The sequence below is a fragment of the Silurus aristotelis genome (assembly GCF_946808225.1).
Source record: "Silurus aristotelis genome assembly, chromosome: 20".
NCBI classification, from domain to species: Eukaryota; Metazoa; Chordata; class Actinopteri; order Siluriformes; family Siluridae; genus Silurus; species Silurus aristotelis.
The window spans coordinates 5,766,385-5,786,399 of NC_139593.1; the positions used below are offsets into that span (position 1 = coordinate 5,766,385).

The window sequence follows — 20,015 nt, forward strand, 5'->3', positions numbered from 1 at the left end:
CAGTTTGATGCTACAAGCTTGAAACACCTATTTTTGGACAGTTTCTCCCATTCTTCTTTGCAGAACGTCAAGCTCCATCAGATTAGATGGGGAGTGTCAGTGCACAGCCATTTTCTGATGTTTATTTGGGTTCAACTATGGGATCTGGCTGTGCCAGTCAAGTAAAATTCACAGAGTCGTCCCATAGCCACTCCGTTGTTATCTTGGCTGTGTGCTTAGGGTCATTGTTCTGTTGGAAAATGAACCGTCCCCCCAGTCTGCGGTCCAGAGCGCTGGACCGTGGTTCTTATCAAGGACGTCTCTGTACATTGTTGCATTCATCTTTCCCTCGATCCTGACTAGTCCCCCTATTCCTGCCGCTGAAAAGCATCCCCACGGCATGGCCAGGTGATAAGTGGTGTTTGGTTTCCTCAAGACATGTCGCTTTTCATTCAGGCCAAAGAGTTTACTCAGTTTGGCCGGGGGGCCCTTTCTAGGTATGGTCCTGGTGGTTCCAAACTTCTTCTATGAGGCCACTGTGCTCATTGGGACCTTTAATGCTGCAGAAATCTTTCTGTACCATTCCCAAGATCTGTGATTTGATACAATCCCATTTCCTCTGAGTTCATGACTTAGTTTGTGCTCTGACATACACTACTAACTGTGGGACCTCATATAGACAGGTGTGTGCCTTTCCAAATCATGTCCAATCAAGTGAATGTACCACAGGTGGACTCCAATCAAATTGTAGAAACATCTCAAGGATGACCAGCAGAAATAGGATGCACCAGAGCTTAATTTTGAGTGTCATGGCAAAGGTTGTAAATATTTATGTACATGATTGGTTTATTTTTTTAATACATTTGCAAAGATTTCAAACAGAAAGAGGAGAATAAGGAATTTTAGGCATGTTGGAATGAGGCTGTAACAAAATGTGGAAAAAAGTGAAACGCTGTGAATACATTCCAGATGCACCCTTAGTAACTTTGCAAAGGCAATAATAATTATAGCATTAATGTTAAGAAACTTGGAAAACAGTAATATATGAAGTAAAACAGGTGTAGTCACACCAAATATTGTGGAGGAACATGGAGGAACATCGACGACCAATAAAGACTGTGGAGCGCAGATAGAAGTTTTACTTGGGTACACCTGCTCTGAGAGCAGCACTTCTTCTTCTTCTTCTTTCGGCTTCTCCCATTAGGGGTCGCCACAGCGAATTATCCGTCTCCATTCCCCCCTGTCCTCTACATCTGCCTCTTTCACCCCAACTACCTGCATGTCTTCCTTCACCACATCCATAAACCTCCTCCTTGTTCTTCCTTGTTTCCTCCTTCCTGGCGGCTCCATCCTCAGCATTCTCCTACTGATATACCCCATGTCCCTTCTCTGCACATGTCCAAACCATAATATACACTAATAATAGTAGCAGTTTGACTGACAAAATATCACAGAGATTTAAACCAGTTATTGTCGCTCATATCAGCTTCATAACCAGCGGACTAACATCGGAAAAGCGCACGTTTTATTCCAGTTACAAGATAAGCAGGGAGATCGATGAAGGAGTCGAATCAAATGCATATGATAGGCTATTTAGACAATGATCGTTACCTCCTTAAGTGTAACGTTTGCCAATTATCTCTGTAGACGTCAGATGTTCTGAATTTGAACAAAACGTTTACAATTTTGCGATCTTATAATTACAATTAATAATAATGGATCTCTCTGCGAATGCAATGCTAATACAGCTGTTTGAAGGATTCCCTCCACACCTTTGGCCCCGCCTCTCCTTCACTTTCATTGGTTGAATCTTTAAATCAATCGTTTTTCTTTCTTCCCCTCAGAACTTAGAGTAAATTAAACTCCCATCTGCCTGTAGGAGCGCACGTGATCAGTCACGACACGCGCGTCACGGGGCACAAGAAGACCGGACAGTAGAGATCTCGACTCTGATTCTGACTTTATTTCAACATGAAACTACTCGTTTTCACTGTTGCATTGTTCCAATGCGTTTGTGCAACACCTCTGTTTACAGAAGAAGGTAGGAGATCCGGTTCAGATCTTTATCCCTGGATGAGTTTTAACCCCTAAATGCGTTTACTTTCGTTTTGGTCTTTGTTTGAGGTTGCAAATGTCAGGGATTTAATCACATTATAAATAAATAAAGCAGCTCTCCAGAACAACACTGATCCTTATTGTGCTGTTTTAATGACTTTCATTTAATTATTAGATTTATTTTTTATTTAATTTTTTTCTTTGCAAATAACTAAATCTAGATATCTAACTTCTCTGTTTTGATTTGATCTCTGCTGCAGATGAATATGTCTTCAAAACCTGGATGGCAGAGGTAAAAGAAAATCTCGAGAAGTTGAGAAACACAGTCTGACATACATTACTTTTCGCTATTATCTTACCCAAACATGGAAGTGAAACTGCTAAAAAAAAAAAAAAAAAAAAAAAATCCCCTTTCGATAAAAAACTTCTTTCTTTCTTTCTTTCTTTCTTTCTTTCTTTCTTTCTTTCTTTCTTTCTTTCTTTCTTTCTTTCTTTCTTTCTTTCTTAAATATAATCTACAGCACAATAAACAGTATGGTCTGGATGAGTATTACCACAGACTGCAAATCTTCAACGAGAATAAGAAGAAAATCCACGCACACAATGCCGGAAATCACAAATTCCGAAGTGGGTATGAGATCTAGGATCAGGTATCATATAATATCTATATACTGTGCAAAGTATCATATACATGCAGAGAAATATACAGACAGTGTAGATGCATGGCTTTTCAAGACATTTTCTGCAAATCTGGTCCTTGACAAGTGTACAGAGCCTGATAAAAGTTTGGAAACACCTCGTCTTTTATGGCTTTTGAGACGCATGCATGTTCCTTTTTGTTTCTAAGCAACAAACTACTTAAAAGACAAAAAAAAATAATCACAAGAATTGGACAGTGAAAGACTGATAGAAAGTTCAGACCTTAGCAGGAGAACTTGAGAGAAGATGTGATCAGACCCCTGACCCTCACAGTCAAACATGGAGGTGGAAGTTTAATTTGTATGGGGTTGTTTTGGAGCAGGGAAGGTTGGAGACTTGTTCCAGAAAGTGAAAGGAACCAACATGGCAACCATTGGAGCTGACTTTACTGTAAAACAAGAAGCGACAAATACGTCTGAACTCTGAGTTATTTAGAGAGCAAACAGTCGTCTTGAGTGACCTCTATCATGGAATCACCTGCCCAGTCACCACACTTCAATATTATTGTACCGCTGAAGTGGATCATAAAGAAATCTCCAACTAGTAAAGAACATCTTTGACAAGTTTTACAAGAGGCACAGCAAAATATTTTAGCTGATCGTTTGGAGAAAAATACTGAGAGTGTGAAAAGCTGTTCTTCATGCTAAGAAAGAATTTCTCAATAAAAATTAAAGTGGAACATTTGCACATTTCTAGATTTGTCTGGTCAAAGGAAATCTTTATATCGTTACATTACCGAGTTTGTCGCATAGAAATAAAAGGAACATGCATGTGGCGTGTAAAAAACATAAACGACTGGGTGTTCCAATACTTTTGACAGTCTTTGTAAATTTATTATAAAATCACAAAATGACATATACTGTACTATTTGAACATTTAATTATGTCTGTGACACAAGTACAATTACAAGCGTAGCGATGCTAAACATACCGAAGAGCCATTTCTCTAAAAATAAAAAAATAAAATAAAAATAAAATCTTGATTGTTGTTATGTTCTTTAGAAAAAAAAAATTGCACAACTCAGACTTTACACTGAAATACTTATTAATAAAAAAATATCTAGAAAGCTGGGAAACATATCCGGATTTTCTTTGGGATTGAAGGTGCCGTAAGAATAAAAAAAATCATAGCTTGATTAGTGCATGTGAAATATTTGTTTATTGGGAGTCGATAGACAAAGAAAATGTGTTTGTTTATTGTAAACACCACTGTAGCGTGTCAGGATAGCGGAAAATTCTGTTAGCATAACGTTTCAAAATATTAGCACACAATGTGCCTGGTATATTTGTAATAATTAACTTGTTAAATAATCGATTGCATTATTATTATTATTATTATTATTATTATTATTATTAGTAGTAGTAGTAGTAGTAGTAGTAGTAGTATTCACACTCCTGCAGATCGGCTTAAACGGTTAATTAAATTTTAAATAAAACACTGGCTAATATATTGCTAAAACTAGCAGTCTTTAAGCTGGGGAAAAATGCTAAACGCAACTTGGGCTGAAAAACACAAGTTCAAGTGGAGGACAAATCTAGGATGCATCAATCTGTGTAATTGCTTGTCATGATGTAAATCTACAGTCTGGGCTACGAAAAAATCGGGTTCAACTCAGTTCCTTCATCCCTGATCTAGGGAAGTGGTTAAGATGCCGGACTTCTGATCAGAAGATCTTAGGTTTAAATCTGAGCTCTGTCAAGATCATGCTGCTGGGCTCTTTATCAAAGCAATCAACTGCTCACTAGTATAAATGAGTAAAATGTAATTCTCTCTGTATAAGGGAGTCTATCGAATACCATAAATGTCATTCCATTCTGTGTTTTTACGACAAAATATTCGTACTAATTGATCGTAAAATGTTCTGAAAACAAGCTAACGCAGTTGTCGAAATATACGCTTTATTAGCATTAACTTATGAGAGGGGACTTAGCAGACTAAGCCCCGACTTGTATGCGGTTTGCACGGATTCAAACGATTCCCCTATAATACGTTAGCAAAAAAAAAAAAAACGTAACATTTGTTACAGCTGTAATGTTTAATTTTATACGGCCGAGTCAAAGCTGATCTACTTCTTTAATGTTGTACTTTGTTTCCTACTTTTAAAGGAATACTTTGGTGTCTCACATATATTTACAGATTATATATTTACAACATTGAAACCTTCGGAATGACGCACCTTTTTGTCAGGAATATTGCTGAAGTGTAAGTCTGTAAAAATCAAAGTAAATCAGTAATCGTTTTATTTTCTTACGCAGTGGGATTGAACCAGTTCTCGGATATGACTTTTGCTGAGTTCAAGAAATTCTATCTTTTGAACGAACCTCAGGTATTGTGTGTGTTTGTATGTGTTTTAACGTATTTTAACTTTATTTTACAATTTGTGACACAAACAATATTTTTTTCTCTCCAACATGGCAGGAGTGTAATGCTACCAAAGGGAATCATGTTCGAGGTGTGGCCTTGTACCCAGACTCCATCGACTGGCGGAAGAAAGGAAACTTTGTCACTAAAGTGAAAAATCAGGTGATTTTATGTATCTTGAATGCAGAATCTATTCTGACAAGACTTTATGATTAGCGTGTAGTCTTTAGTGGCATCCAGAACTTTTTTTAAACATGTTGGTCTGTCATGTTAACCAATATAACATTTTTAACCAATTCATTTCTTTTAGTTTGTCCACACTGTTCAAATCTTGTAGATCGTTAAGTCTGAGTCCCTGAGCTGAATAACTGCATTGAATAGCTTCTGAATGTATATAAAAATGTTTACATTTGTCCCTACAAGAGCCGGAGGTGATGGTGGTGAGGCTTCTTAATAATTTCCGTTAATGCAATCCTTATTATGCAAGTTTGTTTAGTTTCCGCCTTGCCGTTCATAATTATTATTATTCAACTTGAAAACATACACAACAATTCCAGTAGTATAAAAAAGAAACTAGAGTTAGCGCAGTGTCACTGTGTTTATTCACTTTGTACCGGAAATACGATTTGTACAGTGAAACCCCGTTGTACGAGCAACCTATAGTACGAGCAAACGGAGCAAACGGAGACCTCGCGTGCAAAATTTTACCCTGTTTCACGAGCAAATTTCGAAGGCATGAGCAAACTCACGCTGCCGGTTCCCCGTTTTCGGCGGAGGGTCGCAACAGTCGCTTAGTTGATGACGTTTCACTCGGTCGCTCTCGTTGTTCAGTGCAGCAAAAACTTAACTGTGGCAGCGGGGGGGGGGGGGGGGGGGGGCGTGGCCGAGCGGCGGTTTGTGAATGGAGGGCGGGTCTGGGAGCAGATAGGCAGGGGATTGCCTCACCTGAAGTTAATGTGACCTAATGATTGTTCTCTCTTTTCAAGTAATTGGAGGGTGCATTTAAGGAGGAGAGCGTGTGTGTGTGTGTGTGTGTGTGTGTGTGTGTGTGTGTGTGTGTGTGTGTGTGTGTGTGTGTGCGCGCGCGCATGCGTGCCAGCCAGAGACGTGCACACACACATAATCGATGAAAATCAGTTCGAACATACAAGCAAATGGTCACACAAGCAATTTTCAATAACGAATTATGCTCGTACAACGGGGTTCCACTTTAGTGCGTTTTTTTGCACATACGTGAAATATTGGCCACTTCCAGTTTCACGACAGTTTTGCGATAGGAATTCTTTTGCGTTTGCATCAAGAATTTCTCTTAAAAAAAAGAAATTCCAGACAATTCCACATGTGAATCCACGATGGAAGGAATAAAGACATTTATCAAAATGTGCTGATTTAAATGTAACAGTTAAGGAGATCATATCTCATGTTTGAATGGCACATGTTTTTACGCTGAATGCCCTTCCTAACGCAACCCTCCCCATTTACCCGGGCTTGGAACCGGCACTAAGGCTTGTGCAACCCTAATGGCTGGGGTCGGTTCCCTGACCGGGGATCGAACCCGGGCCGCAGCGGTGAGAGCGCCGCATCCTAACCACTAGACCACCAGGGTACCTAGAAAATATATAATATAATATTAAATAATTTAAATAAAATAATATTAAATTTATAAATAAATATTAAATGTAAAACACACACAAAAATCTGTATTACCCAAATGGGGTCTAATAACTGTAAAATATTTATAAAAATTTTTCCACTTATTTATTTGTATTTAATTAATTTAATGGATTTAATTTAACCCTTATGCGTCCCTCGCGCCATTTTTATTCAATTAAAAATTTCTTTCGCCGATAACTTTACATGTGTTTCAGCTAATGGAATGATACTTTGTGAAAATAATTTTTTTTTTTTTATTTAAAAATTTTTTTTTTCACATTTTTGCTATGTCAGCAGTTTCCTCTGTACAAAAATACATCCTTCAACGTCCCTCGTGGCTGTTAACATCCACAAAGATTCAAGTGCTGTAAAAATATCAGATCAACATTTGTTTCCACTTTTTTCACTTAAATCTGTTAATTAACCTCAGTTTTGATCAAAACTACAAAAAAAATTTTAATCACGGATTTTTCTTTTTAATTGCCAATTGAATTAGTGACGTCACACAAAAATGAAAAAAAAAAACCCCCCACAAAATCACTGAAATTCGATATAAAAATTAAATGTAAACTGGATTTTCTTTGACCGTTTATCACAGGTTTGGATGTGCCAAAGACTGGAGAAAAACTGACTTTTATGCATCCTTAGTTTTTTTGCAGCATCAGCTTGAATTATTTCCAGCCTAATCTTTCCCTCGTGGCTGTTAACATCCACAAAGATTCAAGTGCTGTAAAAATATATCAGATCAACATTTGTTTCCACTTTTTTCACCTAAATCTGTTAATTAACCTCAGTTTTGATCAAAACTACAAAAGAAAATTTTAATCCAGGATTTTTCTTTGTAATTGCCAATTGAATTAGTGACGTCACACAAAAAAAAAAAAAAAAAAAAACACAAAATGACTTGATTTGATATAAACAGTAATTGTAAACCGGATTTTCTTTGACTGTTTATCACAGGCTTGGATGTGTCAAAGACTGGAGAAAAACTGACTTTTATGCATGGTTAGTTTTTTGCAGCATCAGCTTGAATTATTTTCCATCCTCATTTGTCCTTAGTGGCTGATTTTTCCCCATTGACTCCCATTAGAACGACATTTTTTAATTGCTTCACCATGACATTATACATGAATGCATTTTTGAAAGTTATTAGCACCTCCTGTTGGGAAGAGATTACATTTGCGTTTTTTACTGTTGAGTAAAACGAGACCATAATATAGAGCTGTGGAGAGAAAGCTTAGTTTCTGGCTTTCCTATGGAGTTTTCTAGTATGTATGTGTTTGCCTGTCTCTCACAGAGGGTAACCTTTGTTCACTGACCTTCATGTGTACACGCATGCCTTGTCCCACCTCTGCAGCATCCCCGATCTTCCCCAGATATGGTGCACAGCGCCAGGCATATGATGTAGCCACATCAGCCGTGACCCAAAGTTTTAATCCATATTTTGCCGGTTTCTTAGGCATATACTGCCGAAATTGGCAGCGTCCTTTGAATGGAACAAGCTGTTCATCTACAGTCACCTCCCTGCCTGGATTGAAGAGAATCTCAAGCCGATGAGCCCACAGATCCCATAGGGCTCTGATCGGTGCAAGCTTATCATCTCTTATGCGAGCTGCTCTGGTGACCTTATCATCAAAGTGCAGGGCTCTGCTTATTTGGTGAAATCTCTTTAGAGACATAGTGGCCTTGAAAATGGCCCGGCCACGTCGATCATCCCACAGGCAGCAGGTGGACTCGTTCCTGGACCTGTAGACCCCAGCCAAAATATTTAGTCCCATGTAGGCCTTGAGATCCGTCGAGTCCACCACGATCCAGTCTTTATCATTGCGCCGACCATGAATGTTCGTCATGCTGACAATTAGGTCTAGCATCTCAGAAGTGAAAAAAAGGTCAAAGGAAGACTGTATGTCTCCTACCCTTGCTATTGCGTAACGTGTCGGCCCTGCAGTCACGCCGCGAGCAGGCTGGGTGAAAGGAGCGGTCTCTTCGTTATTTGAAGACCACACCTGCCCATTTCTCCCAATCCACCCTGATCCAGGATCCTCAGAATCCTCCTCACTCGTAGTTAAGGGTGTGGATGCTGGCTTAAAATCTGCATCTGACTCTCTCGAGTCAGTGCTGTCTGTAGATGAAATTTGCAGCTCACTGGGGTCAGGCTGCATGACTTCCTCCAGAACTTCTTCTGGGCTGAAGGCTCTCTTCCGCTTGTTCGCTGTTCGTTTCATTGTCAAATGACCAGCAGGATGTAATGCAAGTGTTTTATTCCACTTACCTTGTTTTTGTTTAGTCTGTACTTCTCATCAACAAAAGGTAGTTCTGAGAGCTGATTCGCATATTCTGATTTTCTCAGACATATCAAGGGTAGTTGAGCAAAGGTCACCCCCCCCCCCCACACACACACACACACATGCACACGCACACACGCACTATAATACTCCATAAAAAAACTCCATAGAAGCCAGAAACTAAGCTTTCTATCCACAGCTCTATTACAAATGTACCCTCTTCCTCCTAAATGTCGTTTTAATGTAATTTAATGGGGAAAAATCATCACAATAATTTGAGCTGATGCTGCAAAAAAACTAACCATGCATAAAAGTCAGTTTTTCTCCAGTCTTTGACACATCCAAGCCTGTAATAAACGGTCAAAGAAAATCCAGTTTACAATTAATTTTTATATCGAATTTCAGTGATTTTGTGGTTTTTTTTTTTTTTCATTTTTGTGTGACGTCACTAATTCAATTGGCAATTACAAAGAAAAATCCGGGATTAAAAATTTTCTTTTGTAGTTTTGATCAAAACTGAGGTTAATTAACAGATTTAAGTGAAAAAAGTGGAAACAAATGTTGATCTGATATATTTTTACAGCACTTGAATCTTTGTGGATGTTAACAGCCACGAGGGAAAGATTAGGCTGGAAATAATTCAAGCTGATGCTGCAAAAAAACTAAGGATGCATAAAAGTCAGTTTTTCTCCAGTCTTTGACACATCCAAACCTGTGATAAACGGTCAAAGAAAATCCAGTTTACATTTAATTTTTATATGTCGAATTTCAGTGATTTTGTGATTTTTTTTTTCTTCCATTTATGTGTGATGTCACTAATTCAATTGGCAATTACAAATAAAAATCCTGGAATTAAAAATTTTTTTTGTAGTTTTGATCAAAACTAAGGTTAATTAACAGATTTAAGTGGAAAAAGTGGAAACAAATGTTGATCTGATATATTTTTACAGCACTTGAATCTTTGTGGATGTTACCATCCTGGTCAGGAAAAATACAGCCCTATTAACGAGGGCCGCATAAAGGTTAAACCAATTTAAATGATTACTCAATTTAGTCAATATAATACAAATGTGTATTGCATTCATTTGATTTATTCTTTATGTTTATATAATTTATAAATGATAATTTTATATATTATATAGCCAAGCAGGCAACTAGTTTTAACTGCGTTAATAAAAAAACAATCGATTTTGATATTTTGCGTTTCTTCCCCCTAAAATGTTCCCGAACATACATTCTTTTATAATCGATTTATCTCTGGAAAGCTGCTTTGTGACAATTTCGATTGTAAAAAGCGCTCGACAGATAAAATTAATTGAATGATTCAATCTCTAGTTTTTCCTTCCTGTTCTCCTGAGTGCGCAGACCCACAAATGTCTCGTATGTAGTGAAATGTTCACAAAAGAGATGCCCATGAAATTGACACGCGTACTCTTACAGGGTGGTTGTGGTAGCTGCTGGACTTTCTCCACCACGGGCTGCCTGGAATCTGTAACGGCAATCACCACGGGGAAACTCCCTTTACTGGTACACATCCTGAGCACAAACATCCTCCAGTTTACTTGTAATCTGATTAAAAGTGCGATTCTTTTATTTTCCAATGGAGCGTGTACATGTTTTCTAAGTACTACAATAATTATCGAGGAATACAGGGAGTTTGAATTTCTAAATGTAATTTATGGACTGTATAATTAATAAGATTCATTGATATTTCTTCTTTTGTAGTCGGAGCAGCAGTTGGTGGATTGTGCCGGTGCGTTTAACAATCACGGCTGCAACGGGTGAGCACGTAAAAAAAGGTCCAAGTCTGTAGGAATGATAACATTGTTGGGCTGGAATTAGGTGGACGTGTCTATACCAAGTGTGTACGATAATCACACCAAACATTCCATGTGTGCTGTATAAACCTCCATTGTGTAGTCATTTTCGGTCATTAGTAGATCACATGACCACAATGTGCTAGGAAGAAGTAGATAGCGGAGGTGGACAAAGTACACAAAGTGTGTAGAGATACAGTAGAGTAAAATGTGACTCCAGTAAAAGTCAAAGTGTCCCTTTAAACTTTCACTTGAGTAAAAGTACAAAAGTTTTTGCCTTCAAATGAACTTAAGTATCCAAGTACTATGATTTATTATAATTATAATGTTCCTGTTATATTTTTTTATCACAACTGACTCTTTAATTAATCAACTCAGTTTATGTGAAAAGACTCGAATGAGACTCTCGGTAACACTGAGCTATTAATGAAATGATATTAATGAGTCAAACACTGGTTGATTTCTATTACAATTATCATGAGCCCAAAACCTTCAACTACTTCAGAAAAATCTTGCAGTTTGGAGTTTCTTCATCATTTACTCCTCTCTAAATGTTCTGTTGAACTGATGCTAAACCGTATATTGGTGATCAGCAGATACACCAAGCACCGATCAACCCTGATTGGTGACTTGCTGAAGTTTGACCAGTTACGTTTTTGTCTTCTCATAAACAAAAAAGCAATCACTGATTGTGCAGAATTCTGCAAAAAAAAAGTACGATGACTGTAAAATGTAGTGAAGTTAAAGTATAAAGTCTCCCCAAATGGAAAGTACACATACACGAGTAAAGTAACGAATTGCATTTACTTCATTAGATGGTTTAAAAAAAACACTTTCACATCTTGTCAATCTTTTATTCTTTGTTGTATTTTCATAGAGGAACAATAGCCCGTACCTCTAAATGCCACAATTATTAATTTTAATAATCAAGTTGTTTATATACTAACAATAAATCACTGTTCAGAAAACTGAAGAAATGCTGTGCTGAGACTTTCCAGTGAAGTGTTTATGGTGGTGGTGGTTTGGGGTGGAACAGGGAAATTCACTGCCTTAGTCATAAAAGTACATAGCAGTCAAACCAAGATAATGATTCAAGTGTTTGATATGGAATTCCCTTTTCAGCTGCTGGACCTGGCGAACTCTGCTGCACTCAATTCAAAATGTTATTCATCACAAAAAAATGTAATCTATTGATTCGTGTTCATAGACGCTAATTTCCCTCTTTTTCCATGTCACTGAGGACGACTTTCTGTCTGATTGTATTTCTGGTGCCTCCGCCAAAGTTTTCTTTCCGCCACTGGATACCACAGACGCTGTATTTTTATTTATTTTCTCGTTTGTCATTGATTTTTTTTTCATCTTTAACCATCATTACCCAACATTTTAGCAGGAGATGTTAATCCTTGTTTTATTGCTTTATATTCGGTAAACTACTCGCTGTTATAAACCATCGTCAGCGGTTCCTTCCAGTCAAAACACTGGAAATATATTCTCCCGGTTAATTACGGAGACTCCGTTAATTAGAGACACACACGTTTATTACAGTAGAACCCTCGCTCTTTATTTTCTGCTTATTCTCTGATAAAAAATTGTGACAAATAATTAGGCATTTCTATCAGCATTACCCATGATCCTCTGCCTCCGTTGCTATGGAGACGAAGCCAGACAGAGCCAGGCCAGACTATATTCATGAAATGCCATGAGACTGTGTTGATACTTTAGATGGTCTTTGGCACCTTGAGAGGAACCAGATTTAAATATGAACTCCTCCTCATTTGGGTGACACCAAGAGTGTGATTATAAATAAAATTAAAAACTATACAAACACTGGAGAGTAAAAAATATGAGCACTGGAGTGTGTGATTGTGAGTAAAGTCGTTTCCACAGTGTTATACAGTCACTTGCAGTCGTGGAACCAGGAGCTCCTGAGCAATAAATTCTCAACATCTAAGATCACTATAGATTCAACACCAACTTCTCCTCTGCCTTTAAATATTCAGTGATGGAGAAACAGCATATTTAGACTGTTACTTTTTGAGTATTTATTAAAGGTTTGTTCATCCTCAAAGTCCAATGAACTCATCATGAAGTCTGATCCAACTGGCGCTGATAGATCTTTAGATCGCTCAGGGTCCTCATAAGGTCGACATCTTCCTTTTGAAGGTCTGAAATCTTCATGAGGTGGGATCCAACTGGAGCTGACGCATCAGACAGTGGAATAATACAGCAGAATTCCCTGCTTCCCAGAATGATTGCATAAATTCCTGCTTTCCGTAATTGTTGTTTTCTAAAAAAAAAAAAAACACACGACCATGATAATATTTTTCAACAAGACCACGCTCTCCTTCGTGCTGCAAAGCGGTTTGAGAACAAGTCCATCATCTCTTACCCATCTTTCTGTACGAAACTGCTTGCGGGTTTATACACAAAGAATCAATCCCATACTACTTTTCTCTCTAAGCCAAACCATGAGAATGATGAACTTGCTCTCAAACCCGCTTTTGCATTGTGTACGAAAGAGCGAAAACAACTTTTCAAATACCGCACGCACAAATACCCTGTATCACACTGAAACGTTAATGAACCTTTTAGGGAGCAGCAGATCACCAGTACCAGCAGCTGAAATGTCCTCACCAAGTTTTGGGGGAATTCCACATCATACATTTAAATCATTACCCCGAATTGACCTTTGCATTAAAGAAGTCCATAGCAGTGAATTTTGTCTGTTTCTTGTCTATTTTTCCTCAAATGCTTCACTGCAGCAAAAGAAAAACAAGAATATGGTGATTCAGGAGAGTGCCAGGAGTGCATTTCTTTCATTCTTGTTCTTTTCCTGACCAATAATTTGTCTTTAAGAGCATTAAAAGCTTCATATTTTTTGTAATAGAAGAGTGCAGGAGTGATTTGTAAAAGAAGAGTATCTGCGAGAGTGAAAGGGAAAGTTTATAGGGCTGTGGTGAGACCTGCGATGTTGTATGGATTAGAGACAGTGGCATTGAGTAAAAGACAGGAGGTGGAGCTGGAGGTAGCAGAGCTGAAGATGTTGAGGTTTTCTTTGGGAGTGATGACGATGGACAGGATTAGAAATGAGTTTATTAGAGGGACAGCACATGTAGGACGTTTTGTAGACAAGGTGAGGGAGGCGAGATTAAGATGGTTTGGACATGTGCAGAGGAGGGACATGGGGTATATCAGTAGGAGAATGCTGAGGATGGAGCCACCAGCAAGGAGGAAAAGAGGAAGACCAAGGAGGAGGTTTATGGATGTGGTGAGGGAAGACATGCAGGTAGTTGGGTGAAAGAGGCAGATGTGGAGGACAGGGGGGTATGGAGACAGATGATCTGCTGTGGCAACCCCTAATGGGAGAAGCTGAAAGAAGATAAAGAAGAAAAGCTTAATGTGTGTATTTTCTTGTCTGTATGTCCACAGAAAATCAATAATTGTAATTTCAAATAGTGTTTTTACCAAATGTTTCTTTTAGACTCGTGATGATGTCATTGATTTGTTACAATGCGTCCCAATGCAAGAAAACTAATGGAGTCTGAATAGAGCTTTAAAGTAAAACAATGTGCTGCATTCAGACAGGGTTTTTTATTTGCATTTCATTTCCTCAATTTGATTTGTATGCAAAATTAACTTCCCGTTGTATTTCAGTGGACTTCCCAGTCAAGCGTTTGAGTACATCATGTACAACAAGGGTCTAATGACGGAGGAAGACTACCCTTACATTGGTATAGTAAGTAAACCGTTACACTCAGATCTCTCACACACACACACATACACACACACACGTACACACACACACACACACACACACACACACACACACACTAAAGCAGAACTAGGCAATAAATCAGAAGTTTTGTGGTTTTTATTTTTACCCTATGCCTCATTTACATGGATTTCCGAAAATATAAGAAATAATTCAAATGTACGTTTAAGGGTGGAGTGGGGGTTTGTCAGTTTTATTAACGCAGTTATAATTATTATTAATATTTGTGATCATCAAAAATGAACAGTTACATTTTTAAAACAATTTTACATAAAATGCCTGCTTGGTTAAAAAATATATTAAAGAATATTTTATATAAAATAGAAAACATCTGATTAATGCAGTACACTTTTTTATATTGATTAAATTGAGTAACCAATGAAATTTATTAAATTAAATAATAATAATTTAATAGTTTACATTTGTTAGACCACATCTGTATAGATGTGTATTTCAACACACTTTAACAAATGTGTTCATTCCTTCCATCCTTTATTCATTCCCTCCCTCGATATGAGGAATTATCAGGATTTTCTTCTTTTAACAGAAATTCTTGAAGCTGGACATAAAACACGAAAGAATCAATCATTTTTCAATACATTTTTCAATAAATCAATACATTTTTATCCTTTCCTGGAGGAACGTCGTTTCATTTCACTGTGTACTGCATCAGCTATATATGGTTGAATTGACAATAAAAGCTTCTTGACTTGAAGTTATGTCAAGGCTTGAAATCCTAAATCCTCATCCTAATGCTAGCATTAGCTGCTAACCAAGAAGTGGCTAGCAGGTAATGCTAGCGCTATGGTTTCAAGATTTAAGATTTTTTTATTTCTCACAAACATACAGTAATTATATGCCGGATCCAACTTATAAAAAGTAAAAAAAATAATAAAATCTTGAATCCCTAGCATTAGCCGATAGCTATTTTTATGCACACGCAAAACAAATCATATTTCCGGTCTGGAGTGACACTGTGCTAACTCTATAACTCTATACCCCTGCTATTGTTGTGTATGTTTTCGAATTAAATAAAATTATTAATATATATATATATATATATATATATATATATATATAATTTTTTTGTTTATGCTCTCAAACAAACAGAGACTAAACAAACTTGCAGTCCACCACTTAATACGTCCAAGATTGTCACTATGTTCCGCATGTAAAATAGATCGCAATGCCCTGAACCGTATATAAAATCGTGTACCGTTACACCTCTATTAGATGAATTATATCTCCCCTGATCTTTTCACAGGACGGTAAATGTAAGTACGATCCTAAGCTTGCTGCTGCCTTTGTGAAGGACGTGGTGAACATCACAAAAGTAAGTGACCCTGTATGATATGTGCAGTAATAAAAGTAAGAGGAGAAGATTTGAAGATTTGCTGCTAACAGTCGGTGATGTTTGCGTCAGTATGACGAGACGGGGATCGTGGACGCCGTGGCCAGGCTCAACCCCGTCAGCATCGCTTTCGAGGTGGTGTCCGATTTCATGCACTACAAAGACGGAGTGTACACCAGGTAAGAACAGAGCGTTTCCGGAGCTTTATACAGATCAGCGGAGTTATATATGATTATATATAATCATCACCATGCAGGAACAGAATACAGATGATTAATGATATGATCGTTCCTCAGTTTACTCGATGTGTCACAGTTGGTCAAAATGAAATAAGTTTCAACAAGCCTGGGGTCGGTTCTTCTTACTCAGTTCTCGTTCTTCGAAACAATGGATTTTAGTTGTTCAGCTTTTGCCAGGATTTGGTAGATCCGCTCCTGCGTAGATGATATGAGGAAGAACCCTTGAGAGGAAGCAGACTCAAAAGGGGAACCCATCTACATCCACTTAACTACATTCGTCGTGGGGTGTTAAATGAAACCGCAATTTTGCAACCTTTTTGCTATACCTTTGGTTCAGAATGTATTTTGAAATGAATCTTGCTACAAATATCCCACAGAAGCCACTTTAGTTTTTGATTGTGAATATATTATTCAGCTTGTTTTGTTATTTATTTCAGAAATCCTTGTGATATATTCAGTTTGTGCTGGTCTAAGTTAAATAAAATAGTGTTTAAACATTACTTTGTGTATAAGTCAGTTTTGTGTTTGTATAAACCATAACGCATAAAAGGGCATTAATGGGAACATTAAAGAAGGTTCTTTAAAAAAGTTACTTTTAACAGTAACTCGTTTTTTTTACACTTTTTGGTGTAAGTAATCAACAAAGTAACTAAGTTACTTTTTGAATGAAGTAACGAGTAACTGTAACTAGTAACTGTAACACAACCCTGGGTATGTTACACATATCAAATCGATTTGTGTAATACATTTCAATTTCAAAATGAGTATGTCATTTACATAATAAAACTACTGTTGAAAAATGCAAATGATATCCTTTAGTTTTGATTTTCCTTTTGCACCAAAATGAGCACTTATGGTCATGGAAAATGTAAATTTGAATACTGAAATGAATTTCCATTTGGAATATTGCATTGCCATTTTGCATATTCCATTTTTAATAGAATTTTGCTACATCTATGCTTCCATAGTTTTATTCCTTTTATGATAATGAAGGTTATTATACGTCGTACCATTGTAACCATTGTCGTTGGTATTTCCCAGTACCATGTGTCACAACACCACCGACACTGTGAATCACGCCGTTCTCGCTGTGGGTTATGCTGAGGAGAATGGCACCCCCTACTGGATTGTCAAGAACTCTTGGGGAAACACTTGGGGCATTAACGGGTACGTGTGCATGTGTTCTCACAAATCCAAAAGTTCAAGGTGTAAATATAAACATATTACATTTCCTCAGTGTCCACCATTTTCAAGGTCACTTTCTATCCCTTTCTTACAGATATTTCTACATCGAAAGAGGAAAGAACATGTGCGGTCTTGCTGCTTGTGCATCATATCCAATAGTCTGAAATATTCCGGTGAAAAAAAAAAAAACATCGGAAAAGGGAAAATTATCCAGAAATTCAGCTTCACAAAAGTTTTTCACAAAAATGAAAAGTTGCAATCTGTCTATTGGAGCTCTTTTTGTGTTAATCAGTAAGGACACACGACTGCTTCATATTTTCATGTTTTTTTTTTACTAGTTATGATGATTTTAATCCAACTAATGATTTTCTTTCCATTGAAATGTAATTGATTTATTCAACACTTTTGATTGTTTTTATATCTTTATGGATTGGTCACATTCTGCCACCTGATTTGAATTTTAAAAAATTCTGTACAATACAATAATCATTGGCATTAAATTGCATTTCAATAATGATTACCTTAAAAATGATTACCTAGTGACTGAGCGATGTGTGATAGGAAAGAGAAGCCATTCAGCTCACCGTTGGACTTTTGATCTGAAGGCCATGGGTTCTAATCTGTAGTGCTGGGACCTTCTGCAAGGCCCCTAACCCTCAACTGCTCAGGTGTGGTTATCTGCAATATCAACTGGACTTCTATCTGGTTTGACTGGGAAGTTTCACTACTCATCCAAACAACTTCTTCAGCCTGAGGGAAGTTGGCAGGATTCCAAAAATGTGTATGCTCTATGGTCGAGGATCCTCCTATCCCAAAAAGGTCTTGTTAAGGATCAAGGGTCTGGTGTTAGGAGTAAGGGAAGTCATTAGGATGTAACTACACCAGAGAAGAAGCGTAAGGGGGGAGTGTATAGAAATATAGAGGGGTATCACGATCAGCGAATGTGAGTGTGGATGGTGGGGTTAGTTGTGGCTTTTCTGGTGGACATGTAAAGACCTTCTTGGGGACGGATGAAAGGGTAGCATGAAAAAAAATAGGAGGCAGGCAGTGCCTAAGAGTTCTAAATCTGTTAAGAAGAAGGTTTTTCCACCCAGCCATATGAGGTGGTATCAAAAATTTGAGATGTTTTGTAACCAACAGGTGGCAGCACAAGGCTGCATGCAAAGTCACAGGAAGCACTGACCTTTATAAGTCCGTCTGCTAAAAGACATTGTTCTTTGTACATCAGAAATATGCAGCTGGTGCTATTCTGACCATGTCTGCTATTCTGACCATGTCTGCTATTCTGACCATGTGCACACCCTGTCATCAAGCTCTTCACACATGTGAGAACAGATTTGTCTTCCGCTGACTTCTTCCTGAAGATGAAGATCAAGCTCAAAGTTTGCCGCTTTGACACCATTGCAGAGATTCAGAGCGAATCGCAGAAGTTGCTTGACACCAGACTCCCAGGACATGTTCCAGACATGGTAGGAATGCTGGGAGCGCTGTATTGCTCTGCAAGGGGACTGTTTTGAAGGTGATAGTGTGTAAACGTAGATAAATTAAATACTTCCTTTTAAACAGAGCGAGTCTCAAAACTTTTCGATTCCACCCCGTAGATGGCCTCCTTCACTTTTCTCTCAAACCATCTGTCTTCTCCGTCCAAGACCTGTACCTTTTCGTCCTCAAGTGTGTTCCTCAAATGCAGGTACACAGCTGATTTTGGTCCTGAGGTATTGTTTCTGTGTTGGTACATCCTGCATGTAGTGTTTGTTTTAAATGTTAGTCACTGGATAAGGGAGTGCACTATAAATGTAAATCTGCCAAGGAAGAAATCCAGGATATGATCACTAATCACAGTCAAATGCAAAGTGACATAGTTTGTGTTGGTGAAGGAAATGATCATTTGCCTGGTGGATTTTGTTCACATGCAGATGATTTAAGGAGATAAAATGTACAAAAATCTTAAGAGACATGATAAACCCAACACTGAAGGTCAGCCATTTTGTTCATACATGGTTATAAGCATTGAAGTACACTATGAAAGTATTTAGACTTTTACTCATTTAACATTGGATTATTCAAGCTATTTGTACTACTTCATGTCTGCAAATGCCAAAAAGTACAAAACTATATGTTCATACAATAAAGAGAAAAGTAACAAAACAAACAACAAAACAAACAACCTCATAACTGGGTCAGCAAACACTTTATATTTCCTGTGATCATTGGAGGATTTGAGGAGGATTGGAGGAGATCATCCTCCAATCCTAATATCTCAGGCCATTGCCAAGATTAAGAGTGTTAATTTGATGCATCTAGAGCAGATTAACTTGTACTTTTACGCACATGGTGTCAGTGAACATCATTTATCTGTAAATTCACATCCAGGGATCAGAATAGGAGGAGTGGGAAGAGTGGGAGGAGTGGGAGTGCCTAACAATAAAGTGAGCAGTGCATGATATTAACCGCCTTCGTTATCATTGCACACCACACATTATTGTTGTGGGAAGGAGCTTCATCTGCCAACAAAGTTTGTGTTTTTATGGCTACATGTTTAATGGTTAAAGAGATTATATTGAAATGGTCACAATATCATTCTGTCTATAGTTTCCAGCAAGGCCACTAGTAACAAGT

General features: G+C 37.8%; 1 protein-coding gene across 1 annotated transcript; it reads left to right on the forward strand.

The window, feature by feature from the left end:
- The first annotated feature begins 1,845 nt into the window (after positions 1 to 1,845).
- On the forward strand, positions 1,846 to 17,879 carry ctsh (cathepsin H). The gene is made up of 12 exons (XM_083522847.1): positions 1,846 to 2,020; positions 2,295 to 2,326; positions 2,556 to 2,661; positions 4,989 to 5,059; positions 5,152 to 5,256; positions 10,473 to 10,559; positions 10,758 to 10,813; positions 14,504 to 14,585; positions 15,886 to 15,954; positions 16,045 to 16,151; positions 17,253 to 17,378; positions 17,491 to 17,879. Exons 1-12 carry the CDS (start codon positions 1,951 to 1,953, stop codon positions 17,558 to 17,560), a joined length of 981 nt encoding a protein of 326 aa, XP_083378973.1. The 5' UTR covers positions 1,846 to 1,950; the 3' UTR covers positions 17,561 to 17,879.
- The last annotated feature ends 2,136 nt before the right edge of the window (positions 17,880 to 20,015 follow it).

Coding starts and splice junctions, on each gene's coding strand:
- ctsh (XM_083522847.1), top strand. CDS start 1,951: ATGAAACTACTCGTTTTCACTGTTGCATTGTTCCAATGCGTTTGTGCA. Junction 10,560..10,757: donor CGGGGAAACTCCCTTTACTG/GTACACATCCTG, acceptor CTTCTTTTGTAG/TCGGAGCAGCAGTTGGTGGA. Junction 16,152..17,252: donor AAAGACGGAGTGTACACCAG/GTAAGAACAGAG, acceptor GGTATTTCCCAG/TACCATGTGTCACAACACCA.